Source organism: Muscardinus avellanarius (assembly GCF_963383645.1).
Source record: "Muscardinus avellanarius genome assembly, chromosome: 1".
NCBI classification, from domain to species: domain Eukaryota; kingdom Metazoa; phylum Chordata; class Mammalia; order Rodentia; family Gliridae; genus Muscardinus; species Muscardinus avellanarius.
The window spans coordinates 152,522,295-152,547,868 of record NC_137786.1 but is presented as its reverse complement, the minus strand read 5'-3'; the positions used below and the strand labels follow the sequence as shown (position 1 = coordinate 152,547,868).

At 36.4% G+C, this 25,574-nt stretch overlaps 1 protein-coding gene across 3 annotated transcripts in view; it reads left to right on the top strand.

Moving 5' to 3' along the window:
• The window catches only part of ARHGAP42 (Rho GTPase activating protein 42), a gene marked incomplete at both ends in the record, with an annotated part of 271,441 nt that overhangs the window by 150,895 nt on the left and 94,972 nt on the right, over positions 1-25,574 (top strand). For all 3 annotated transcript variants that reach the window (XM_080701664.1, XM_080701663.1, XM_080701662.1), the window contains one exon: positions 20,963-21,034. In XM_080701664.1, the coding sequence (XP_080557790.1) occupies positions 20,963-21,034 (72 nt within the window). The remainder of the gene's footprint in view (positions 1-20,962; positions 21,035-25,574) is intronic.

The window sequence follows — 25,574 nt, the reverse complement described above, 5'->3', positions numbered from 1 at the left end:
AAGTCCAACTTGGGCTTGTTATCATTTATATTTGATTTTGGCATTTTCTGTTCTATACCTCCCAGTCTTTCAAATTCTTCTCCCATCTCTTTCACCTTCAGCTAATGGGCTGGTAATGAATAAGTGCTTTTTAGCCAATAACTGTATGCCTCAGATACTACTCTAGGCCTTAAAGGGAAAACTAGAAGTACAGGCTTATTCTCTAAAAGACCTATGATCTGGTAGAGAAGATAGACTGGTGTTCTGTAGTCTGTAGAGTTTGGTGAAGGCCTTCAGTACTTAAATTGGGAGCGTTTGGGAAAGCTCACCCAGGAGGTGACACTGGGCTGAGGTTTAAAGGGTGAGTAAGAGGTTTTTCAAATTGGGCCTAGAACATGTGAACCAGTTAAGGGAAGGAGAGTTGCAGAAAGGTTACTGTGTATGTGAACTAGAGCCTTTTATTTTTATTTTTTTTCCGTACTAGGGATGGAATCCAGGGGCATTATACCTCCAAGCTATAACCCCAGTCCTATATTTTAGTTTGTTTGCTTGCTTCTTTCTTTCTTTCTTTCTTTCTTTCTTTCTTTCTTTCTTTCTTTCTTTCTCCCTCTCCCTCTCCCTCTCCCTCTCCCTCTCCCTCTCCCTCTCCCTCTCCCTCTCCCTCTCCCTCTCCCTCTCCCTCTCCCTCTCTTTCTCTCATTCATTCATTCATTCATTCATTCATTTTTGCGGTACCTGGGATGGAACTCACGGGCATTGTACATCCAAGCTACACCCCCAGCCCTGTTTTTTAGTCTTTTATTTTTAGAAACAGAGTCTCACTGAGTTGTGAAGGGCCTCACTAAGTAGCTGAGGCTGTCCGTGCACTGTGATCCTCCGGTCTCCACCTCCCAAATGCTGGAATTATAAGCATGCACAACCACACTTGGCTTGAACTAGAGTTTTAAAGTCATGTTGTGTGGTAGAAAAAAGACTTCCCTTATGTTAGTGGCAGCAGAGGGCTTCTCAGGGGATAAGGAGAGACTGCTATATTAAGGATCTTTGGATACTGGCTGGCCTTTGGGAAAGTCTCTTATATTGATGGTTATGGAAAAACAATCAAAGCTGGCAAATAACATATTCTCCTGCTCTAGAGACAGCTCTGTGTAAAGATAAATAAGGGTGGGATGTGGGACTGGTTGGAGAGAGGTATGTGAGAAGGACCTTGTGGTGATCCTGGAGGGTTGGGTGAGATATATTCTCTGGCAGTGGGGAGATACTGGCTTGGATGTGGAAGATGGGGAAAGGCCATAGTCTAAGACAGTTGCACAGTTAGCTGAATTTGGTGCCATTCACTGAAATGAGACAAAGCAGGAGAGTGCAGTAGTCTGGGATGTCTTTTGAGGGTGAATTTTTGAGTGTCAAACAAACAGTTTACAGATAAGGAGCTGAGCAGACATGTCTGGGTTGGAGACAGGATTGTAAGCTTTCTCTTCACCTGACATTTGAAACATGAGAATGCATTAGTTGGCTCATGGATAGGATTTATAGTTCTCTCATATCTCGAAATGTAAGATAAATGTAAATTACTTGAATCTTTCTTTACCCCTTTTACACTGAAAGAATTCTTGGAAACTTAGCCAGGTCAAAAGGCCATTAAGATACACCTAGGTATTCTCATGATGACATATAAACCAGGGATTGGGTAGAGACTTCAGAGTAAGTTATGCTGATGTCATTAGCCTATGTCTTTATATTAGCATAAGTATTATTTTTCTTCTGATGATTGTGATCTATAGTCTAGTTTTATTATGATATAGAATTATCCAAAAGGTGCATTTTTTAAATTCAGCATTTAGCTAGCAACCAATTAGTTAAGTAATTTAATTAGTTATATTACCTTAATTAGCTAAGTTTAGTTTTACATTAGTTAAAATATATGTTAACTTCTCCAATGGTGGAAAGTCTTAGGGCATTTACGAAAAACAAAGATTGAAAGTACAGTAGGAATGGCCAGACATTGTTTTGCTGTTAGGATTCTGGGTTTGGGGACCTGGATAACAATGTGATAAAAAGTGGGCTTTTCCAACCATCAGGGGGCTTCTTGATGGTCTAAACTAGGCTATCAGGAGCTGACTTTACGTTCTCACAAAACATAGTGTCTTTTAATTTTTCAGAATAAAAAGAGTAAGAGAAATGAGTGATTTTGTTCCTCTACACCTTTTCATAGTATGTACACTGACTACTTGAGTGTTCTATGGCATGGGGTTAGGTTCCCACTGCATGGGGTTGTGCATCAAAACAAATGCAGGAGAGTATTAAATGTCCCAAACTGTGGGGAGGAAAACTGTTTTGCAAGCTTCACTTTCTGGAGGAGTCTTAAACATGCTTTTAACTAGGTCTGTGAGTTGAAAGTGATCCAAGTCCTGATCATGTCCTGAGGGTACAACCAAAGAGGATAGATGCTAATGGTTTAGAAAATGATGGTGTTTTCTGTTGAGATGTATTAGGAGAAGTGTATCATTTGTAATATTGTTTGTCATTTGTTGTGAAGAGAATGTCTCTAGTATTGACATACCACTCGTACTTTGCATGATATAAGACCTCACAGAAAGGGCTGAAAGAGTTCTTTACTTCATTGGCTAAGAAAGGATTCTGACAGCTGTGCAGTGTGGAAAACTGGCTGATAGTTTATGACCAGATCTGGATTTTGAAAAGACCAGGGGCGAGAGCTTTAACATATGGAACTTATTTGGGAAGTAATTCTTAGCTATGACTAACAGCCTGTGCTCATATGCCTGGGAAAGTTTAAAAGAAAACCTTTGCAAAATAAATCATATCTCTTGTTTGCAAAATTGTAGAACTTAGATAACTTTTGGTTATTCATGGACTTCTGTAATTCTCTATGAAAGCTCTGAATTTTCTCTTTTAATTACTTTTTCCCGGTTTTATTTTTAACAACACAGTGACTCAATTTACTAGCTTATTTAATTAAGAAATTATTTATTTAAAAAAGATTATTTTACCCTCTTCCCCTACCCCCCAGAGATCCTCAAATGTTCACATCTAAGCGAACACTACGGGAGTAGTTTACAGAAGAGATATCCTATGTGTGTTTGTATTAGCTTCTGGTGCTATTTTTTTAAAACTATACAAGTTCCAATTACAAAAGTTTCTCATGTTTATTTATATCAAGATAGTATGTGAAATAAATATTCCATGTAAGTATTCTTCCAGTGAACGGGAACCACGAAAAGGCCTCAGTTCTATGGTTGTTTCTGGAAGACACCTCTTTTTTTTTTTTTTTTAATTTTCCAAACTTTGGTTGAATTATGCCGAGGAAATACTCCTACTTGAATAATTGTTGAAATCTCTTCCTAATCTTCCCTGTAGCCACTCAGATTCTTACTTCACCATTATATTATTGCAATTAAATATTTCACAAGCCAGGAAAAATCATCATTATTCTGCTCAGCTTGACTTTTTATCACACACATAAATATGGCATTAGCACAATGCTGAAACTATGTAGTAAGCAGTGTAGAGCATCTTTCAGAAAGGTTTGTAAGAGGGAAAATAAACTTATATTTCAAGATTTAGAATTTAGAAAATATGATAATGATGTTCAGTCTCATCACTCTTGCTCTGTGGGCCTTTATTTTGTCTTCACTTTTTTTTTAATAGACATACGTTGTTGTTGTTGTTGTTGTTGTTATTATTATTATTATTATTATTATTATTATTATTATTATTATTAATTTGGTGGTACTGGGGTTCCTGTAAGTCCTTCTACCTCCGGGCTACACTCCCAGACCTATTTTTACATTTTTATTTGGAAACAGGGTCTCCTAAACCAGCATGTGCGGCTGGCGATCCTCCTGTCTCCGCTTCCCAAGCGCAGGGATTACAAGCGTGCGCCACCATGACTGGCTAGACCTACGTTTTAGATAGCTCCACTTGAGTGTAAAATGTGATTTTGGTCCCACAGTCTATTCTTTTTTAGAGAGTTGGTGTAATATGTAATAATAAAATGGTGAGTAAACTAGATACTGAAGCCAGACAGCCTGGGTTCAAATTCTGGCTTTGTGATTAACCAGGCTCTAGTGACCTTGGGCAAATTATTTAATCTCTCTGGGCCTCAGTTTTCTAATTTGTAAAATAAGGATAATACCAACACCTTCTTCATGGGTTGTTGTGAAGACTGATGGATTTCCCTGGCCTACAATAAGAACTCAGTAACCATTTTTATATGTGAACTCTCGAACCCATTTTACCACTAACCTGATGGGAGCGATTGTCATGGGAGAACAGATATTTCCAGAAGAGGGCTCAAGGAGTTTCCACACAGAGGGAAGATTTTGACTCACAACCAGTGAGCTTCTTAACATATATCATTGAAAAGAATTTCAGCACATGTCAGTATAGGCACAGAAATTTTTTTTAGGCAAGCAAGCAGTTATCACTGAAGGGAGAACCTGGGCCATCTCCAGAGTGAGAAATGTGTTCTTGAGGTTTCTGGCTCTTCTCTTAAACAAAACTTGGTGAAGGGTGAGTATGGGAAGGTAGGTGAGGATGGCATCTGTTTGGTGACCTCAGGATAGTTTATGATGATCTGCATTATCTGATAAGAGATAATACTGGGAAGTCCACTAAATTATAGGTTTTCCAAGATACTGTATTTGTCTTACTTAAATTCCTTTTTAGGAGGGCTAATTAACAGTGCTTAGGTAATTATACTTTTTTTTTTAACTCTTATAATGTACAGATTTCCCAGGAGTTTGCAAGTAATAGGCCTAAAAGGGAATTAACTGTCTGGAAAAGTATGTGGAAAGTCAGAATTAAAATTTATTTTCTTAGCTGGTCATGGTGGTGCATGCTTATAATCTCAGTACTTGAGAGGCTGAGACAGGAGAATCACACAGGTTTGCAGCCAGCCTCATCTACTTAGTGAGGCTCTCAGCAACTTAGTGAGACCCTGTTTCTAAATAAAATATAAAACATAGGTCTGGAAATGTAGTCCGGGGGTAGAAAGCCAATGGATTCCATCCCCAGTACCACAAAAAAAAATTTTTTTTTTCTTTCTTTAAGCTAACCTCCCTATCTCCCTTCCTCTGTCTCTTCCTTCCTCCTTTCTTTCCTTCTTTTTATTGATGCATTATAATCATGCATCATGATGAAGTTTAGGGTGGCAGAGGCACACATGCACACAGCACTTGTTGAGTTCCCCAGTTCCCATTTCTCTTCTTCCCCACCTTTCCATGTACAACAATTTGCTTGGCATTGATAAATATGTATAATATGCACATCTTGTATATTGAAGTTCCTTCTTTAGGTCTTTCTTCCTTCCCACTTCTTTTAGTTAGGTTTCCTCTCTTCCCTTGCTAAGGTTTCTTCTTTGTCTAGAATCCTTCCTGTCCCAGTTTCTCTCTAGCATTCACATATGAGAGAAAGTTTCTGACCTTTCACTTTTGTGACTGACTAATCTCATTTAGCATAATATTCTCCAGTTCTATGATCTTGCAAATGACATAATTTTGCTTGTCTTTATGGCTGAGTAGAATTCCATTGTATATATACCCCGTGATTTTGTAATGAATTCATCTGTTGATAGACATCACAGCTGGTTCCATAGTTTGGCAATTATGAATTGTGTAGCTATAAAAATAGAAATGCATGCAGTACTATGGTAGTTTGCTTTCAATTCTTTTGGGTGGGTATCCAGGAGAGGTAAAAGTCTCATTTCTGCTTTACAACCTGTTTAATTCTTTACTTCATGCTTTCAGGACTGATATTCTATAACTCTCCCATGCAGTTCCTTTCTTGTTTTTGAGCTAAAAAATCTATCAAGACCCAGGCATGGTGGTGCACGCTTGTAATCCCAGTACTTGGAAAGCTAAGATAGGCAGATTGCAGGTTCATGGCCAGCCAGCAATTTGTGAGGCCCTCTGTAACTTAATGAGACCCTGTTTCAAAATAAAGAATAAAAAATCGGAGCCGGGCGTGGTGGCGCACGCTTGTAATCCCCGTGCTTGGGAGGCTGAGACAGGAGGATCGCATGGGTTCAAAGCCAGCCGCGCGTGCTGGCTTAGGAGACCCTGTTTCCAAATAAAAAATATAAAAATAGGTCTGGGAGTGTAGCCCGGAGGTAGAAGGGCTTCCAGAAACCCCAGTACCACAAAAAAAAAAAAAAAAAAAAAAGTCTGTCAGTGGAACTCAGAGGTAGAATGCTTCTGGATTCTATTCCAGTAGCGCGCGCGCGCACACACACACACACACACACACACACATACACACAAAATCTTGTCAAGGTAGGCTCTTTGTTTTTCTTTTTCCAGTTTTCAGTTCAGGATTATCAGTGAAATTAACCTCAAGGAAGAAATAGTGGGCATTGTTTGGAAAATGCTACCTCTTACTCTTGAGGTGTTACTGTTTTTTTTCCACTTTAGCCTTTTATAGTTATTCCAATGCTAATATTCTGCCTGCTGTAAAGTTTTAACTTAATGTACTGTCACAGAAATCAGCCTCAGGAGTTCCTAGGAGGTAGAGGGGAACCTCAACTCAGTGGGGTTCTTGACAAACATCATAGAAATGAATTTAAAGATTCTTCAGGTAGAGACATTTATTTATTCAGGAAAGCTGACACATTCAAGGAAGAATGAGGGCCATCTCAAGGGTGAAAGACATTTTTAAAGGAAGTGAGTGTCTTGAGGGTGCCATGGGAAGGTTTGTGAGAATGACATCTGGTTGTCACAAAACAATTAAAGGTATTCTAGTAATTTTCAGGATATTTAGAGTGATCCGTTCCCTATTATTTTATCAATAGATAATGTTGGGAAAGTACTCTATAGTATAGGTGCTATATCTCTCTTTGCTTAATGTGTTCTAACAATTCATGTATTAGTGGGCGAATCAATACTGGACAGTGCAGTTTTCATAAGCAGCTGGATTTCCAGTAACTGTAAAATTGCTAGTGAAGATTTGTAGATTTCCCAGAAATTTGAGAAGTGACAGGCCTGGGAGAGAGAACTAGCATGGGGAAAAAAAGTATGTAAAAGTTTATTTATTTATTTATTTATTTATTTATTTATTTAGCGGGCCTGGGGCTTTAGTATACGGCTTTCAGTTATAGTTTCTTGTCCTTTCTTTGTTCTCCTTTCTATCTACCTTTAATTTCTTCTGTCTTAGTACAATAATATATGCTCTCTGAATTTAAAGAAGATATTTTAGGGGCCGGGATGTAGCTCAGCTCTGGGTTTGATCCCTGGTTCCAAAAAAAAGACACACACAAAACCACATACACACACAAAACAACAACAACTCTTTACGAAGTCATTGTAAATCAACATTATTTCCATTACTGTTCTTTTTCCTAAGGACAAAATCAATGATATGGGTATCAGATTGCTATCCATATCGTATAGCATATCTCAGAATACATATAATTGAAATGCTATAAATGAAATGTGTGTGTGTGTGTGTGTGTGTGTGTGTGTGTGTGTGTGTGTATTGTGGTACTGGGGATGGAACCCAGGGGCATTCTACCTCTAAGCTACAACCCTAGCCCTAATTTTAATTCTTTATTTTGAGACAGGGTCTCACTAAGTTGCAAAGGGCCTCACTAGGTACCTGAGGTTGTCCTCGAACTGCAATCCTCCTGTCTCAGCCTCCCAATTGATGGGCTTACAAGCGTGTGCCACAATGCCTAGCTTGCTTTTTACATTATAAAAATTACTTAATTTCCTGTAGGCAGTTTGCCTTCCTCAATATATCATGAGGGACAGGGATTTATGATAAGTGTGAATTAAGGCTGTCAAACTACCTTTATAAAAATGAATTTAGCAATTGTATTAAGTTTCTACTACGTCAAGGTACTTTGCTAGGCAATGACTATTAAAAAAATCACTAAGATTATCTCTAACTTTATAGGACTGGGAGAGTGGTTATACGGATTATATATAGAGATAATATATATCACAAATACCAAATACTGTCATTCTCCTTGCATGTAATTTTGATGTTTGTAGCTAATATTTGTGATTATATCTTCATTTTCCAGGTTAAGCCTTAGAATCTTTATCTTCCCAGGATCACAGAAAGCAGCTTTCACTCAGCTTTGTGAGGCTGTATATTAGCAGTGCTAGAGCTTTTATTTGATGTTGCTTGGGAAACTTGGAGAAAAACAAATGAATATTTTGTGTATTGAGGAGGTCATATTAAGTTGGAAACTTATAGACCAGTAGTTGCATGGCTAAAAAGAGATGCCCTAATAACTAGATAAAGGGAGTCTTAAAAGAGTTAGCATTTTCTAAACTATTATTTACAGTTTAATATTAGTGCTTTCAAATAAATACATGTTTGACTCTAGACGGTAGAGTGCTGGTAAAAAGTGAAACTGGTGGCACTCAGGTGCGTGTGCTCGCGTGTGCACGCACGTGTGTGTGCGTGTGCGTGTGCGTGTGTGTGTGTGTGTGTGTGTGTGTGTTACCTGATTTGTAGTGCCTGCTGATTGCTATGGTACATGTGCTTTATGGTCCTTTGAGCCTGCTTCAGCACATCACTAGTCCCCAACCTACATGCCTATTCTATCCATATACTTTCTAAGTTACTTCAGCCTTTGCATTTATTCGGTGCAATTTCTTTCTCCATTCCCCTCTTCCTTTTATTCCAACCTCTCCCCATTAATGCATAACTGCAATAAAGCAGTTTAAGAAATTGCATATACATTGGGAAGTATTCAGTCTTTTTTAAGTTTTTCGCAATCTGCCATTACCTAAATATCAGACAACTGTAATTAAAATACATCAGTATCTACTGAAATGTAACTGCTGTTAAATAACTATGACTCTGGGAATTTAATGAATTGTATTTTATTAACTTGTGAAGACTATCAGAAGTTTGCCTAAGTTCATAAGTGAACAATTTAAAACAGATGAATGATTTTAATTTCTCTATCCAAAGATATTCTTTGTGATTAATACCAAGAAGGATAGAACAATATTAGCAAGGAGGAATAGCATCAAGGTAGAGGATGCAGGAGAATAAATGTTGAATTAAATAAATCATCAATTTGCTGAAACTTTCTTCTCACCCTTATACACATAATCACATTTCCCTGTTCTAAGGGGATAAAACACAGAAAAAGAGATATTCTTGATGCTACAGGTGGCTTGTCTCAGAATATAGGGAGTCTGATTTTAGGGAAAGGGCGTAGAGAGGAGGTATATTTTTCACGAGTATAGCATGTCTATTCATTGCACAGCTATGTAATGGGGGTATCTTTGGTTAACTCCTATAGTATTAACAAACAGAGAAGCATTACTGGAATCTTCTAGTGGCACCACCAGATGCACTCAAGTCCAGGGGATCCTGGAATGTCCAGAGGTAGAGCACTAGCTGAAGTCAGTTTACCAGTTTTCAAGAATAACATTTTTATTTAAGCAAATACAGGAGCAGCTAGCTCATTGAAGATAAATAACTGGGTAACAGCATTTCTTAATCTACCCTTGAGAAGTCAGGCCTTGAATGATACAAGTTAAACACCTTCCTTGTAGGACCTTTAAATTAATACAGCCTTTCAAATGTTTCTAAAAGTGCTTTCTTAAATGTGAACTTTTTGGTCAAAATGTTAAAAATTATTGAACTAAGTGTAATTGTTGGAAACTTTTAGTAATTATTTTCAGTAGCTTTACAATGTCAATTCTAATAGAACTTTCTTGTTATTTACAGTTGCAAAGCAACTTGGCTTTTCTTTTTTTCTGAGTTTTTAAGCCTCTGTTCTTTTAGGGTTATAAATTAACAAGTAGTAATCAGATTAGCAGTAAATGGTCACAAATTTATGAGATGACAATATGCTGTTTTTGTTATTTTAACATTTTTCATGATGCTTAAATATATTTAAAGATATTCTTCCATTCAAGATTCTTGGGTACAAGAGGATGAAGCAAAAGTACTTTAAGAACAGCAAAGAAGCTGAAATAAATAGCTTGCCTTTTTGGTTCAAGTAACTCAACACTAAGAGAATTTCATTGGTATAACCTAGAGTTATGACATGATTAGGTCCTAGTATATGAAATATTGGAATCTATTTCCCATCCCTGCTTTCTCTTCTTGATTCTGTGAAAATGGTAAGTTCTTTCATGGTTGAATGGTTTTCCATTTCTGTACTTTATGAGTATAGATGACTTTATTAAGATGTAGAAAACTTATTTGACTTCTATTTGGAAGTAGTCATATGCTCTAGAAGAAAAGCAGATTGCTGGCCATTTTGTCCCAGTTAAGATGGCTTGATGTCAGGAAGTGCAGGTGAGATTTCACTATCTTCTACTACAACTTTAGTAGCAAGATCTTTAGTCAGTTTGAAACATGATATCTAGACTTGGCCTTTATAGTATCTCTCTTTGCATCAACAGATGAATGGATTACAAATTTATGGGATATGTACAGAGTGGAATTCTATTCCACGATAAAAAAAACACAATTATGTTATTTATAAGGAAATGGATGGAACTGGAGAATATATGCTAAGTGAGATTAGTCAGTCACAAAAACATAAGAAATTGGATGCTTTTTTTTATTGGTGCACTGTATTCATACATCATAATGATATAAAAAACTGGTGTAGACATACGTGCACACATCGCCCAATTTGCCCCTACCCCAGATCATTCCCTCCCCCTCTCTCCTTCTCATGCTTGGCTTAGTGATGGACATCTAATATTATAGCAATTTATCCAAAATTAACAATGATAATCTCACATAACAGATTCATTTGTCTGATATCAAACTTTTGATCAGAGATCAATATTTCAATATTTCTTTTTGCTTTTTTCTTGCCAGAGGATTTTTTTCTTTTTTTTTTTTTAAGGTGAAACTATCATACATTTTTTTCCAGAAAAAATCTATCCCAACATGAAATATGAACTCTAAATACCCAAAACAATCTCAAAAAAGAACAAAGCTAGATGATGTACATTTTCTGATTTCAAACCTTATAAAGCTACAATAATTGAAATAGTGTAGTACTGCTATAAAGGCAGATACATAAACCAGTGGAGTTAAATAAAAAGCCTAGAAATAAATTCTTCCATATATGGTCAACTTATTTTTGACAAGGTCTCCAAGAACATTTGGTGAAGGAAATAATGATCCTTTCACCAAATATTGTTGAAAAATAATAATTACATGAAAAAAATAAAATTAGACCCTTACCTAATACCATATACAAATATTAACTCAAAATAGATAAAAGACCTAAATGTAAATCTTAAAACTATAAACTTTTAGAAGAAAACCTGGGTCATAACACTTCACAACATTGAAATTTAGTGATCTCTTGGATATGATTTCAAAGGCACAGGCAACAACAGAATAAACAAACAAACTTCCTAAAAAATAAAAAAAAATTTTGTACATCCAAAGACAATGTAAACAGAGCTAAAAGTTACTGATACAATGGGATAAAATATTTCCAAATGCTATATCTAAAGGTATTTTAATATTCCAAATAGAAATTCTAAAATTAGCAACAATAAAAGCAAACAATACAATTCAGAAATAGGTAAAAGACTAAAACAAATAATGAATCTCCAAAGATTTTAACCAATAAACATATGAATATATTCTTCTTTGCTTTGTTGTCTGCTGGATGGAAAATCTTCTTTCTCTGGTTCTGGTGTGTATTACCTATTTTTTCTTTGTAGTTAATCTATTTGAGTATTTTCTCTAGCGCTGGTTTTGAAGACATAAATTCCTTCAGCTTCTATTTGTCATGGAAGCTTCTTATTTCCCCATCTAATTTGAAAGATAGTTTTGCTGGGTAGGAAATTTTTGGCTGAAAGTTGTTTTCTTTCAGAGTTTGGAATGTGTTACTCTAGGCCCTTCTGGCTTTCATGACTTGGTTTGGGAAGTCTGGAGTGATTCTAATTGGTTTGCGTCTGAATGTCACTTGGCCCTTTGTTTTTGTTGCCTTTAAGATTCTCTGCTTGGCTTCCACATTGGTCATTTTGACAATTATGTGGCGTGGGGAACCTCTTCTCTGATCCTGCCTAAAGGGAGTTTTATACGTTTCCTGGACCTGTGCATCGATCTCTTGCTCTATGATTGGAAATTTTTCTGCTATTATTTCTTTGAAGAGATTATTGATCCCTTTGGTTTCACTTTCTTTTCCCTACTCTATTCCGATTATTCTTAGGTTAGCTCTCTTAAAATGGGCCCATATTTCTTCAATGTCAGATTCCTGCTGTCTGATTATTTTTTCTAAGTTATAAATTATGTGTTCGTTTTTGGAGTGATCCTCTTCTAGGAGCGAGATTCTATTGTCCATATGGTCTAATCGATTGTTTATACTTTGAATTGAGGCCTTTACCTCAATGATTGTATCCTTTATGTCTTTTAGACTCTCTAAATTCTTTTCGAAGGTCCTATATTATTTCTACAGTTATATTCCTGATTTGATCTAATGGACATCTCTGAATTTTTGTGTTACCAGGTTCTGATAATATGGGGTTGTGGTCATTCATTGCTCTATTGTTGTTTCTCTTTCCCATGATTTCAGAAGTTTGTGCCTTCCCCGGATCACTACGACTTCACTTAGGGTGCTCTGTATCTCGAGTCTGTGGTAATCTCAGCCGCCACTACTCCTTTACTGGGTTGTATCTCAACGTCTCAGACCCAGGAAGTTAATTGAGGCTGTGCGAGACCGTGGTGGGTGCTGGGCTGTGCTTTTTCCCATGGGGAGCTGCCACTAAGGTGTGGTATCTCTGCCACCGCTACTCCTTCACTGGATTGGACTGCAAAATCTCAGATCCAGGGAGATTATCAAAGTCCCTGGGCATGCAGTACAGGGATTTCTCCTTTAGGGGCCGCAATTTCACTCACGGTTGTTGTGCTTGTTGATCAGGAGCTGTCAAGGGTGCGGTGAACTCGCAGCTGCTGCTGGCAATATGGCGCCACTATTATGCCCTCGGCTGTGAGGCTGGTGCTGCTGGCAATATGGCACCGCTGCCACGCCATTGGTTGTGAGGCTGGCATATTTCTTTTCTGGTTTTGAGCTCTGTTCTCAGTCCCTGGAAGGCATGATGAGCTTGACCACTGGGAGTTTTAGACGTTCTTTGCGCTGAAAGAATTGCTGAATTACACCCCAATGATCCGCAGCTGCTCACTTCAGCTCCTTGTTTACCTTTCCTCTCTGGATCCTGGTGTTGTGAGGGAAGATGGTGCTGGCGCGCCCCACTGCTGCATTGTGGGCTTGACTTCTGGTCTCTGGTTGTTCTACTAGTCTTCTTTTTCTCTGTCCCTTGTGTTTACATTTTCCAATTCTCTGCTGATGACGTTTTCTGGCTATGAAAATCGCTGATTTTGTGGCAATAGAGATTTTTAGCAGGGTTCGTAAACGCTCCTTTTCTTGGTCGCCATCTTCCCCAAAGTCTGGATGCTTTTTCTAATATGTCGAAACAAGGGAGAAAATGGGTCATAGGAGGAACTTTAGACAAACAAGGAAAAACTATAGATGATCAATAAGACGACCTAATTGAGGGGGACTGGAGGGAGAAGAAGGAAATCCCGTAATGTACAGGATGTACATTAACAAACATATCAAAGTCAATCACTAAGCCAAACATGAGAAGGAGGTAGTCAGGAGGGAATGAGGTGGGAATTGGGTAAGGGCTAATTGGGTGACATGTGCATATACACCTCTACCATCTTGTATTCCATTAAGATGTATGACTACAAGGTACCAAAATTTTTTTTTTAAAAGAAATAACACACTAAGCTTCGTGAATATGTACAACTAGTATATGTTAATAAAAAGAAAAAAATAATTTCACAAAAAATGGTATGTAGAGGCATCATAATTGGCCTACTCAAAGGAATGAATTTAATAGGGAGTAATTAATGCCTTCTATTTGTTAACATACTCAGGATCATTATACATAAATTAAATTTTTAATCTTTATAAGCAGGCTATGAGGTGAAGGCTTATTATCATCTTTATTATACTTAAAGGGGCACTGACACTTTAAGTAAGCTTACCAAAACTGCATAAATATAAGGGTATAGGTCAAGAATTAACCAAGCTTAAACTGGCGTACCCTCCTTGAGAGAGTACCACTTCTCTTAGCTTTTGAAAAAGATGGGGTTCACATAGCATGATTCCATAAAACTTTCATTTCTGTCCCCAAAATATCCCTATAAGAAAAATATTATTACTATTAAATTATTATTATTACTATTAGATATTAAAATATTATTACAATTAGAAATACAGAAAGATGAAATAATACTGAATTCAAATCATAGTTGTATCTAAACAGTTAAGATCTAATAAAAGGGTGGGTACATAATAGAACATAGCCTTAATGTACAGCATCAAAACACTCAGGTATTGAAATAGTAAGTTACATTTAAGTAGGAATTAAATGGTTGACTCCTACATCTACATAGCCTGGCATACCCCCACCTTTTTAGATGAAGTTAGGATTTTCCAGAGTAATTTGTTCACATTAAGGACTGTAAAGTAAAATGAATCGGTTCAGATTAGTAATTATATACAAGCTCTATTCATTATGCCCTCTTTCACACTTCACGTGAGGTTTGGCCTTTGAGTTCCAGTTTAAAGTCCTGTGGGTTTGTTTGACTGATCTAGACAAAGACTGTGTTATGTAGCAGTGGACAGTTTAATTTATCAGTACTTATGAGTGAGTGGCTCCCTGACTTCCATCTTCTATCAGAGATTCTTCTTGAGAATCTAATGAGGAGGGACGAACTAAACAAAATTTCAGGTAAGCCAATGGAGGGATTCTTGCTTGTAATCCCAAATTAAAGCTCTTATTTGATTTTTCCCAGTTGTAAATATCAATGAGAAAACAGTCCATTCTTACATAGAAGGCTCTTTGTGGATAGCTTCTGCACTGATTATGCTCAGCCCTCTCATTGCGTACATTGCAATTTTACTCCTTTGTATTGGTTGACTTTATTTACATCTCAACAGGAAATTACCTGTGCAATAATCTACATATACCATTCATGTTTTTCTGTAGTCTGTTATAGCCTTCTCAAGCAACTACCTTAGTACCACAGAATAGCATTATATGGGTACTTCAAAACATCAGGTGTTTTCGATCTTTGAAAGTTCAAGGTAGAAAATTATAATTGTTCTTATGTCCTAGCATAGTTAGTTTCAAGATAAAGAGACATGTATTATTGAGCTCCACTGGGATTGGCACCAGCGACACTGAATTTTAACCAAAACATACAAAGGGAAGCGAAAATGTAACAGTTGCAGTATAAGGAGAATCATCTCAGAATCCTTTTATTCCATTGCTACTTTGTTTAAGGAAGAAGTTGCAGTAAGGTTCTCAGCAGAGAAAAGCCAGCAACTGAAAATTCCTTAAGGATAGCACTTTAACATCCATGGTCTGTAGAAAATTATATATATGTGAAGAGAAATGAAATGCATAAACATATTTGGAGAATCCTTCTAACCACATAAAAACATTTCTAACCATTACTTTTGAGTGATTTACGAGCACTCCCTTGTGGCTGTTTATTAGAACCATTTGAAAGAGCAAAAGAAAAGCAATTGGAAGCTAAATTACTTGGCTTAATGTAACCCACCCCACAGTTAGTTTACGTCGCAAATGCAGGACTTTAAGGAAATACTCAGTATTGAATTTGCTTTTCTTTTACTGTAAATAAGTGAACCAACTCACTGAAAGATATTTTTAAGGTTAAATATGTATCGATACCTATAAAATCAAGTTATTTAAATACAAGTTTAAGTAATGACTAAGAATTATAGATTAGCTGGGTGTAGTGGCTTATGTCTATAATCTCAATACGTGGGAGGCTGAGAAAGGAGGAACACAGGTTCAAGGCCAGTGTGTTGTAGCTTAGCAAGATGCTGTTTCAAAACAAAGATAAAAAGGTATAGTATAGCCCATTGGTATAATACCCCTGTGATTGATTCCTGGTATCAGAAACAAAACAAAATAAAACATAACAGAATGAATTGTAAGTTAATTGTTTCAAATGACTAAAATAAAACATTTTTAAGAATTCATATTATCAGTTTCTAGCAAGAGTTTTAAAATTACTTTTGTATCTTTCCTGAAGCATTTTAGTAAAGTCATGCAAAATCACACATTTGACAAATATTAAGGGAACTAGAATCTCAAGAACTGTTTGACTTGATTTTTCTTCCCAGGTAATATCCTTCTGGAAGGAATTTCATCAAGCTTCTTTTATAAACCTGGGGAGAAAGCTTCACATGAACCAAAATTTTGTTTCTCTAGTGATTTTTTAAAAAATTTACCCAAGGTTTTGTCACCATAGTTACACCCTAATTAACATTTTTAATAATGAATTGTCATTCTCTTTTATTCAGGAGCAACAATGACTCTTTTAATCCTACCAAAATTTTAGTACCTTCTTTATGTTATTCTTAGACTACTTCTAAACTGAAGAATTTCATCCATCTGATTGACCAGTGTGTAGGGATCATATGAAAAATGAAAGTTGGAAGCAGCCAAATCTGGTTGCAGATCCACTTTTTGCCCTTAAATTGTTGTATTTAAACTCATATATTGTGAACAGGAGCCATTGATGATGCATAGAGGAGCATCAGATTTCAGGTGTGAAACCACACTAGTCTTATAATCCTTTTTTGTTTTTATTCATTTATTTTAATTCTTTATTGGTGCATTGTAGTCATACATCTCAATGGGATAAAAGATGGTGAAGACATATATGCACACATCACCCAATTAGCCCTTTCCCATTTCCCACCCCATTCCTTTCCCATCCCTCCTTCTCAAGCTTGGTTGGCTTAGTGATTGACTTTGATATGTTTGTTTAAGTATATAATGTGCTTTAGAGAGTTTCCCTTTTCTCCCCTCCCATCCTCTCAGTTAGATCACCTTATTTGCTCCTCTATAGAATCTCCTTCTTCATCTAGAGTTCCTCCTGTTATCCATTTTGGAAAACAGTATGGAGGATCCTCAGTAGAATGGAAACGAACTTACCATTTGATCCAGCAATACCACTTCTTGGTATCTACCTAAAAGAAAAGAAAACAAACTACCAAACTAATGCATGTGTATTGATGTTCATAGCTGCACAATTCACCATAGCCAAACTATGGAACCAGCCAAGATGTTCATCAACAGATGAATGGATTACAAACTGTGGGATATGTACGCAATGGAATTTTACTCAGCCGTAAAGAAAAACACAATTACATAATTTACAGGGAAATGGAGGGAACTGGAGGAGATTATGTTATAATGTGTTATGAAAAAATCTACGCTCATGGTTATCTACTATCCAGTTTCAGAATGTAGTACTGTTTTGTTAAATTAATTTGGATTTGTTTGGGCGTGGTGGCACAAACTTGTAATCCCCGCCCTTGGGAGGTGGAGAGAGGAGGATCGCCAGGTTCGAAGCCAGCCTTGCTGGCTTAAGAGACCGTGTTTCCAAATAAAAATATAAGAAAATAGGTCTGAGAGTGTAGCCCAGAGGTAGAAGGGTTTCCAGGAACCCCAGTACCACACACACAAAAAAATTAATTTGGAATTTGATTTTGAGCTTAGGATAATTACACTTTAAATCATTTGAGAGGAATTAAAAGACTGTGGAAGATGGTTATAAACATGAAGTTGAAATTTAGTCAATTTTTTGAAAATGCTAACACTTATTGAGCGCCCACTGTATGCCAAATCTATCTTAATGGTTTTGGAAAATGTGTGTTCTCCTTTAATTCATATAAAAATATTAAGACTTTTAAGTGTGATTATCAATTTTAGAGCTCATATTTAAATATGCTGTGCCTGTATAACTTTAACACTCATGTTCTTAACATATTCCAGATGATTTTACATGTTTGACTTCATTACTTATATAAAATCTGCTTTAATCTTTATATTGTGAAGGGCTTAGTGTAGCACTTGGAACATAGGTAACTCAACAAATCATTTCAGTTTTTATCTCAGTTACCCTATAGAATGTTTTTCTCCCTTTCTCTCATTTTCTAAAAATTTCTGATACCTATGCCACATTTTTTTTTATTTAGCTTTGCATTATCCAAATGGAGGCACAGGGAAAAGAGGAAATAATGGAGCTAATCCAAAAGGAAAAGAAGAATAAACTAAGAAATATGGAAGCAAGAGAGATAGAAGATAGTACTTGTCCCAGAGGATAGTTGATAATTCCTTTAGGAGGAATCCTTAGACTTTTGCTTTATTCCTAGGTCATGTTTGTATGAGCGCTCCAGAAATGTAAACCATTGGATATGATTGCGGATGTCAAAGGCTGAACATGTGGGTCCTCTTGTCTTTTCTCTATTCTAATCCTTTCCTTCTCAATTAAAAAATTTCCCCTTATTAACTAGTTCTGTTATTGTACAATGGGATTTTATTTTCCTGTGTGTGTGTGTGTGTGTGTGTGTGTGTGTGTGTGTGTGTGTGTGTGTGTGAGATATTTAACTCAGGAGTGTTCTACCTCTGACCTACAGCCTAGCTCTATTTTATTTTTATTTTGAAACAAGGTCTCACTGAATAGCTGAGGCTTGCCTTGAATCTGTAATCCTCTTGTCCTAGCCTCCCAAGTACTGGAATTTAAAGCATGTCCCACTGTGTTGGGCTGGAATATTCTGACACAGAGTCTTCATGGGATATAGTAGATATAATATATGTATCCAGATATAATGCATTCAAAGTGAAATTCATTGTAATTTTTCCATCTCTGTCAAAGGCACTCCCCCAGCTCATTATCCCAGGTCTCAAGGTACCAGAGTTCCAGTGTCTGAGTCAAACTATAGCATCACCAGTGATTACTCTCTCTTCTTCTAGTTAACCTGTCCCTGGGTCTTTTTATGTCTTCCCCAGAATGTCTTTGCAATTCCTGCCACCCACCTGTCAACACTGCAGCCACCTGACCTCCTTCCTTATCATTTGAGGCTGGAGTTCCTTCCCTGGCTATATAGCTGACTTATCTGGTTGCTATCTCTTTATTCTCAAAACCAGAAGCCAGCAGAGATTCCATATTCAGGTCTATTTTAATTGTAAACATGCTTGTGAAGTACTTGCCACATCCAATTAATGGCAGCCTTTATTGTTGGTATTCCTCTAAGTAATGCTGAAGCATTCATGATTCTGTCTTTTCCTCATGCAGACTTGGGCTATGTTACCTCTCTTTCTAATTATGGCTGCCCATTGGCATCTGCCCAGCAGATCTGGGGGTATGCTTGTCTGAGCTCACAAGTGGGAATTAGGTGATGGACACCAGAGCCATCTACAATTGGCCCTCAGTGTCTTTGAAGTGAATTTGGGAGCTGATTTACTTTATATGCTTTCACAGCATAGGATTTCAGGTTCTTATTCGAAGATTGTCTTCTAATTTTTTTCTGCACGTTTGAGAATGCTAGGATCATGGGAAGGGACATAAACGTTCTTTTTTTTTTTATTTTTTGGTGGGTATGGGGATGGAACCCAGGGACATTCGACCTCCGAGCTACACCCCCTGTCCTATTTTTTATTTTGAAACAGGAGGGTCTCACTAAGTTGTGGAGGGCCTCACTAAGTAGCTGAGGCTGTCTGCGAACCACAATCCTCCAGTCTCAGCCTCCCAAATTCTGGGATTAAAAGCGTGCACCACCATGTCCGGCTAATGTTCTAATTTTAATTTTTTTTGTGTGTTTTCTCTGTGCATTTGGGTTGTGTATTTAAGAAAAAATACGTGACTAGAGACTAACAAGAGTAATAAAAATACATGAAAGTGAAAACCTTTCATTAAAGTTTGATGTATGATTTCAAATTTAGAAAAAAGTTATAAGAATACATTATTTCAAATTAACAAAAAAGTTATCAAATAGTACGAGAAACTTCTCTTTACTTTTTCAACTTATTTATCTATGTATGTATTTATTGGTGCTGGTGATTGAACCCAGGGGTGTTCTACTTCTGTGCTACATCCCCAGCTTTTTAATTTTTTTATTTTGAAATAGGGTTTCACTAAGTTGCTCAGGCTATCTTTCTAACCTGTGATCCTCTTTCTTCAGTCTCCCAAATACTAGGATTACAGGCACTCATCTCTATGCCAGGCTTCTATTACCTATTTTAAAATAGGATGATTTTGTTTTAAAATATTTAAATATAAAAAATGAATAAAATCTTTATCTTGATATTTGCTCATTATATAATAGATCATGTTCAGTTATCACAGAGGTTGGATAAATTATTTATTTTGTTAACAAGGATTCATTTTTACTTTAATCCTTTCTAAAGGTGGTGTTTTGTTGTTTTTAAATTAAGATCCCCTTTAGCATAATGCAATCCTTAGAAATTTCTGTCCCCTTGCATCCAGTTCTTGACCCTTGTATCTTTACCCCCTCACAGTCTTACAGGTAAGTATTAAAGGATAAAACTGTTTAAAGTTTAAGCCCCAATTTGGAGCTTGAGACTAAAATATTTTCACTGAACTGAAATCACATACCATTTTATTCAGATTTGAAATATTCTGAAAATATTCAGGCAAATCCCAAGTGTGAAGAATCTAATTAGATATGAGGAAAATATGAGCCTTATTTTATTTTGCAGCTGTGGAATTCTAGTGTTCTAGTGGCAATATGGAAGAACATTTGTATGGTTCAGTTTTAAAATGTTGCTTGAACTAGCTGTATTATACCAGTGTAATTAAAGATATTTGTAAATTTAATACCCTATGTTCTGCTTTTTAGTTACATCTTAGAAGAAGAAATGTAAACATTCAAACTACAATTTCACCACAATAAGTACTTATTTTTATATCATTCACATTCTTGCTAGTATCAAATGAAATGGTATATGAAAACAGCTTAATTATGAAGTAGAGAAATACTGTACAATGTGTAAGGTATATTTATAGAAGTAGATGAGAACAAAAACCATATTTAATAAATTGAATTGAGCATTTTTTCAATTTAATTGGTATTGTTATGCTAGATTTAATGTATGTGCATTTTTCATTTCAGATTCAAAATGCTAATGATGTATTAATTGCACCACTGGAGAAATTTCGAAAAGAACAGATAGGTGCAGCAAAAGTAAGTATTACTTTTTATTGTTCTTTAGATATTCTGATAATTGGAGATGACATAATTTCAGATGTTAACATATTTAAATATTAGAATGCCCTTTTAAAATATTCTGTGCGGGCCGGGCGTGGTGGCGCACGCTTGTAATCCCCGCGCTTGGGAGGCGGAGACAGGAGGATCGCGCAGGTTCAAAACCAGCCGCGCACGCTGGTTTAGGAGACCCTGTTTCTAAATAAAAAAATATAAAAATAGGTCTGGGAGTGTAGCCCAGAGGTAGAAGGGCTTCCAGGAACCCCAGTACCACAAAAATAAATAAATAAATAAAATAAAATAAAATAAAATATTCTGTGCGTCATTTTAAACTTTTTGCACAGAGCCTATTACAAAGACTGGAATTCTTCTAAACATAAGTGATATCATGGTTCTACTGAATAGGAAAAGTCTGCATATTATAAGTGGGTTCCTTCTATATCAGTTGTTAGGGGAAATTAACTCTTTTGAAGAGAGGTAAGAATATGATAAAATGAAAAAGTCTTTGTTTCTAATATCTAAAGTAAAATTGAGACATAAGATAGATTGAAAGTTTAGCCAATATTTATTAAAGAACTTTATTGTTCTTTGTATTTTTTATTATAAATAAAATATATTTTTGGGAGAAAACTGAAAAGCTTACAAAAAAGCTTTTGCATTAATGTTTAATTGTTCCTCTCAAGCTTATCTGAAATTTACCTGAATGCTTTTTCTTGGATCCATATTTTGATTACTTGCTCAAAATCATATAAGCACAGAAAATTGAAGGTTTCAGCAACAGAACTTATTGTTTCCTACCTTATTTTCTGTTATGGGTTTCAATTTAGTCAGTGACAAAGTCCTTCCCATTCCAGCAATGCAGTTCCTGCTACTGCAGAATTATTTCTGCTTCTTTCCACTTTATATTCTGTCTGAAATATTGTAATAGCCTACTAATTGTTTTCCCCACCCTCATTTTAATCTGCCAACAAATTTTTGTCATTTTTGATCATATCAATGATAAAACCTTTCCAGTAATAAAATACCTTTAGTGGTTCTTGCAGTTTTCTACAAGTTTGCTATTTGCTACAAAAATATCTTCCCACCAGGTATAGTTATCTGTTTACTATTGTCTATATACCCAATTCCAACCATGTCTTTGCCCAAACTTTTCCTTCTTCCTGGAAGATACCTTGTCCTTCACTTTTTGAAGTCTTTCTAGCTCTTCATAACTTATTTCACTCCCCCAAATTAAAAAGATTCTTTCTTCATACAGGACTTTCTCAGATATCCATTTCCCTTCTAGATTTTTTTTTCCTATTATAGGATCAAGTAGTCCTATTTCCTATCATAAGTTATCAGTTTGTCTTAAAATAGTTTTATATGCATTTCCCCACCAATCATGTGCAATTTTCATGTCAAGGAATAAACCAAACCACTATTATGTTTATTAATTCAACAAATATTTATCAATCCAATGGTTGGCCCATATGTAGCAAGCATGGCATTTGATAAGACTAAGAATTACAGCTGTAAACAAAGGAGACAAGATCCTTGCACTCACATCCCTTATTATCTTTTGTGGAAAACAGACACTAAAGTAATTACACTTGCACTGAGGACTGTGATGCAAAAGTCCAGGATGCTCTGAAAGGGGATAATTAATGGGTCTTGTCCAGAGATTCAGGAAATGCCTTCTGCAGGAAGTCTTGGATAATTAGCAACCTAAACTATAAGAAAGAAGTAGCTAGTAATGGAATACAATTACGGGAAAGAGAAAACCTTCTTCATATACCAGAATAGAGAGCAGAATGGGTATAAATAAAGGGTTTGAGGGTTGAGAACATGCAGGCATTTTAGAAGAAGGCAAGTCCCATATATTTGGAGTACAAAGGAGGTCAAAGTTATTTACACAGTTTTATGATGGTCCAAGGTGTTTTACTTCTTATCCTAAGGACTCTGTTAAGGAATAGAATAGTTCTAAGCAGAAAAGTGATACCCTTTTATATTGTTAAACATTGCTCTAGCTGCTATGTCATGGTCACATTGGAGGAGACCAGGCTACCTGTGGGCAAGCCAGTCTAGAATAAGGTAACGAATAAGGTGGCTCTGGACTCAAGGAGCTACATGAGAACTGTCTCAGAGGTAAATGGAAACATTCTGAGATGGAAGTATGGAATGGAAGGCTTCAGGGTTCCAGGTTGTATAATTGAGTGGGTACTCATCACATATGAGATAGGCCACATTTATGTTTGGATGGCAGTGATGGTAAATTGAACTTTTATTCCCAATGAATGAATTTATGATTCTTCCCAGACATACAAGGGGTAATGTTGAAGCAGCAGGTATGTATTCAGATCTAAGTTAAAAATACACATTTGAGAATTCAGTCTTGTAGATGTTCTTTAAAATCATGTTACCCACCCTTGAAAGAACAGTGGAAAAAGTTAAGGGTACATAGGCCCTCTATAACTTGAATACTCTTAAGTTTGATATTTGGTGAAAGAAAAACAAGACAGAAAAAAAGAAACTGGAAGTAAGTGGACAGAAGATTGAAGAAAATAACATGAAGCCGGGCGTGGCGGCACACGCTTGTAATCCCAGCATTTGGGAGGCTGAGACCAGAGGATTGTGGTTTACAGACAGCCTCAGCTACTTAGTGAGGCCCTCTGCAACTAATTGAGACCCTGTTTCAAAATAAAGGATTAAAAATTTGGTAGGAGGTGTAGCTTGGAGGTCGAATGTGTCTGCAGTTCATCCCCAGACCTGCAAAAAAAAAAAAAAAAAAAAAAAAAAAGAAAGAAAGAAAGAGAAAATAACATGAATGTGGTATCTCTTTCTTTGAAAAAGAGTCTTTTTAAGCCAGGCTTGGTGACTCATGTCTTCAATCCCAGTACTTGGGAGGCTGAGATAGAAAGATCATAGGTTTGAGGCCAGCCTCAGCAATTTAGCAAGGCCCATGCCCCTGGATTCAGTCCCCAGTCCCACAAATCACCACCACCAACAACAAAAAAGAGAGTCTTTTTAAAAATAACAATAGCTAATTTTTATTGAGAGATATATAGTAAGCACTTTTACTGAATTATTTTATCTATGATCTATTTAATGTTCACAAGCAACGTGTGAGGTAGGCAGTAGTGTTAACACCTGCTTATAGATGTGGAAAATGAGGATCATAGAACTAGGAAATCAGAGATAGTATGGACCTGAAATGAAGCCATTTTTATTCAGATTCTCTTTATAATGTATTTCACCTCTTCAATGATATTTTATAGAATTTTATTAAAGAACTTTATGAAAAAATTATTTCTCAGTTAAAAGATATTCCAAGTTTTCTGGTCCATCTAAAAAAAGTAAATTTCATTTTTCTGTGAATTGCTACTTTCTTATTGGAAGATTTAGGTTAGCTATCATGGCAAAAGCAATAACATCATCTTATTTTGTTGTGTAAACTGTCTGTTGTTGAATAGATCAAAGGATATTATGTCTTAACCTACTCACCCAGAGGTTAAACTTGTAGTTAAATGAAACCAATAATGTCTTGAGATAAGGATTGTTACACATGTTCTGTTTCTGGGAGTGATTCTCTATATTTATCTGCTTAATGCTCTTGCAGTATATTCTTTCTAAGTTGCTAAGTAATTATGTGTGTGTGTGTGTGTGTGTGTGTTAGTTACTGGAGATTGAACCCAGGGGCATTCTATCTATGAGCTGTACCTCCAGCTCTATTTTATTTTATTTTATTTTATTTTGAAACAGGGTCTCTTAGGCAGAGGACCTACCTCTATTGTTCTATTGTCTCAGCCTCCAAGTACTAGGATTACAAGTGTGTGCTGCCACACCTGGCTTAAATAATTCCTCTTAAGAAAAGTGAAAGATGAATTAAAAATAGGCATTCTCTTCATCAGGCATGGTGGCACATACTTGTAATCCCAGCATTTGGGAGGCTGAGACAGGAGGATTGAGGTTCACAGACAGCCTCAGCTGGTTAGGGAGGCCATTTACAACTCAGTGAGACCCTGTTTCAAAATAAAGAATAAAAAATTGGGCTGGGGATGTAGCTTGGAGGTAGAATGCCGCTGGGTTCCAACCCAAGTTCTGGGGGGAAAAAAAGGCATTTTCTTCTGAAAAGCACATTTATGTCAACTTTCCTTTAGTATAGTGAAATAAACACATGAAGTTGTTTATTTTTTAAATTGCTTTACTCCCTAATAATTGGGTATTTTTGTACTTGCTTCATAAAGTTATTTCTGCAAACGACACTGTTGCTTCTTACAGTCTGTCATGGGTGGTCTCCCACTAACATTTTTGGGTCAGTAAGTTGGTATGGAAAGATAGGGATGTCAGTTAAGTGTAGAATCTTCCATTACAGTCAGCACTCCCTGTAGCACATCTGCATGGCATACAGGGGTGGAAAACACTGAGTAAAGGGCCCTTGTCTCAGGACCAGATGATCCACTTTAACTGAAGTGGATAAAATCCATGGACCACAGACATTCCTTAGTCATGCGCTCTGTGGAACTTTGAGACACCTGATCCT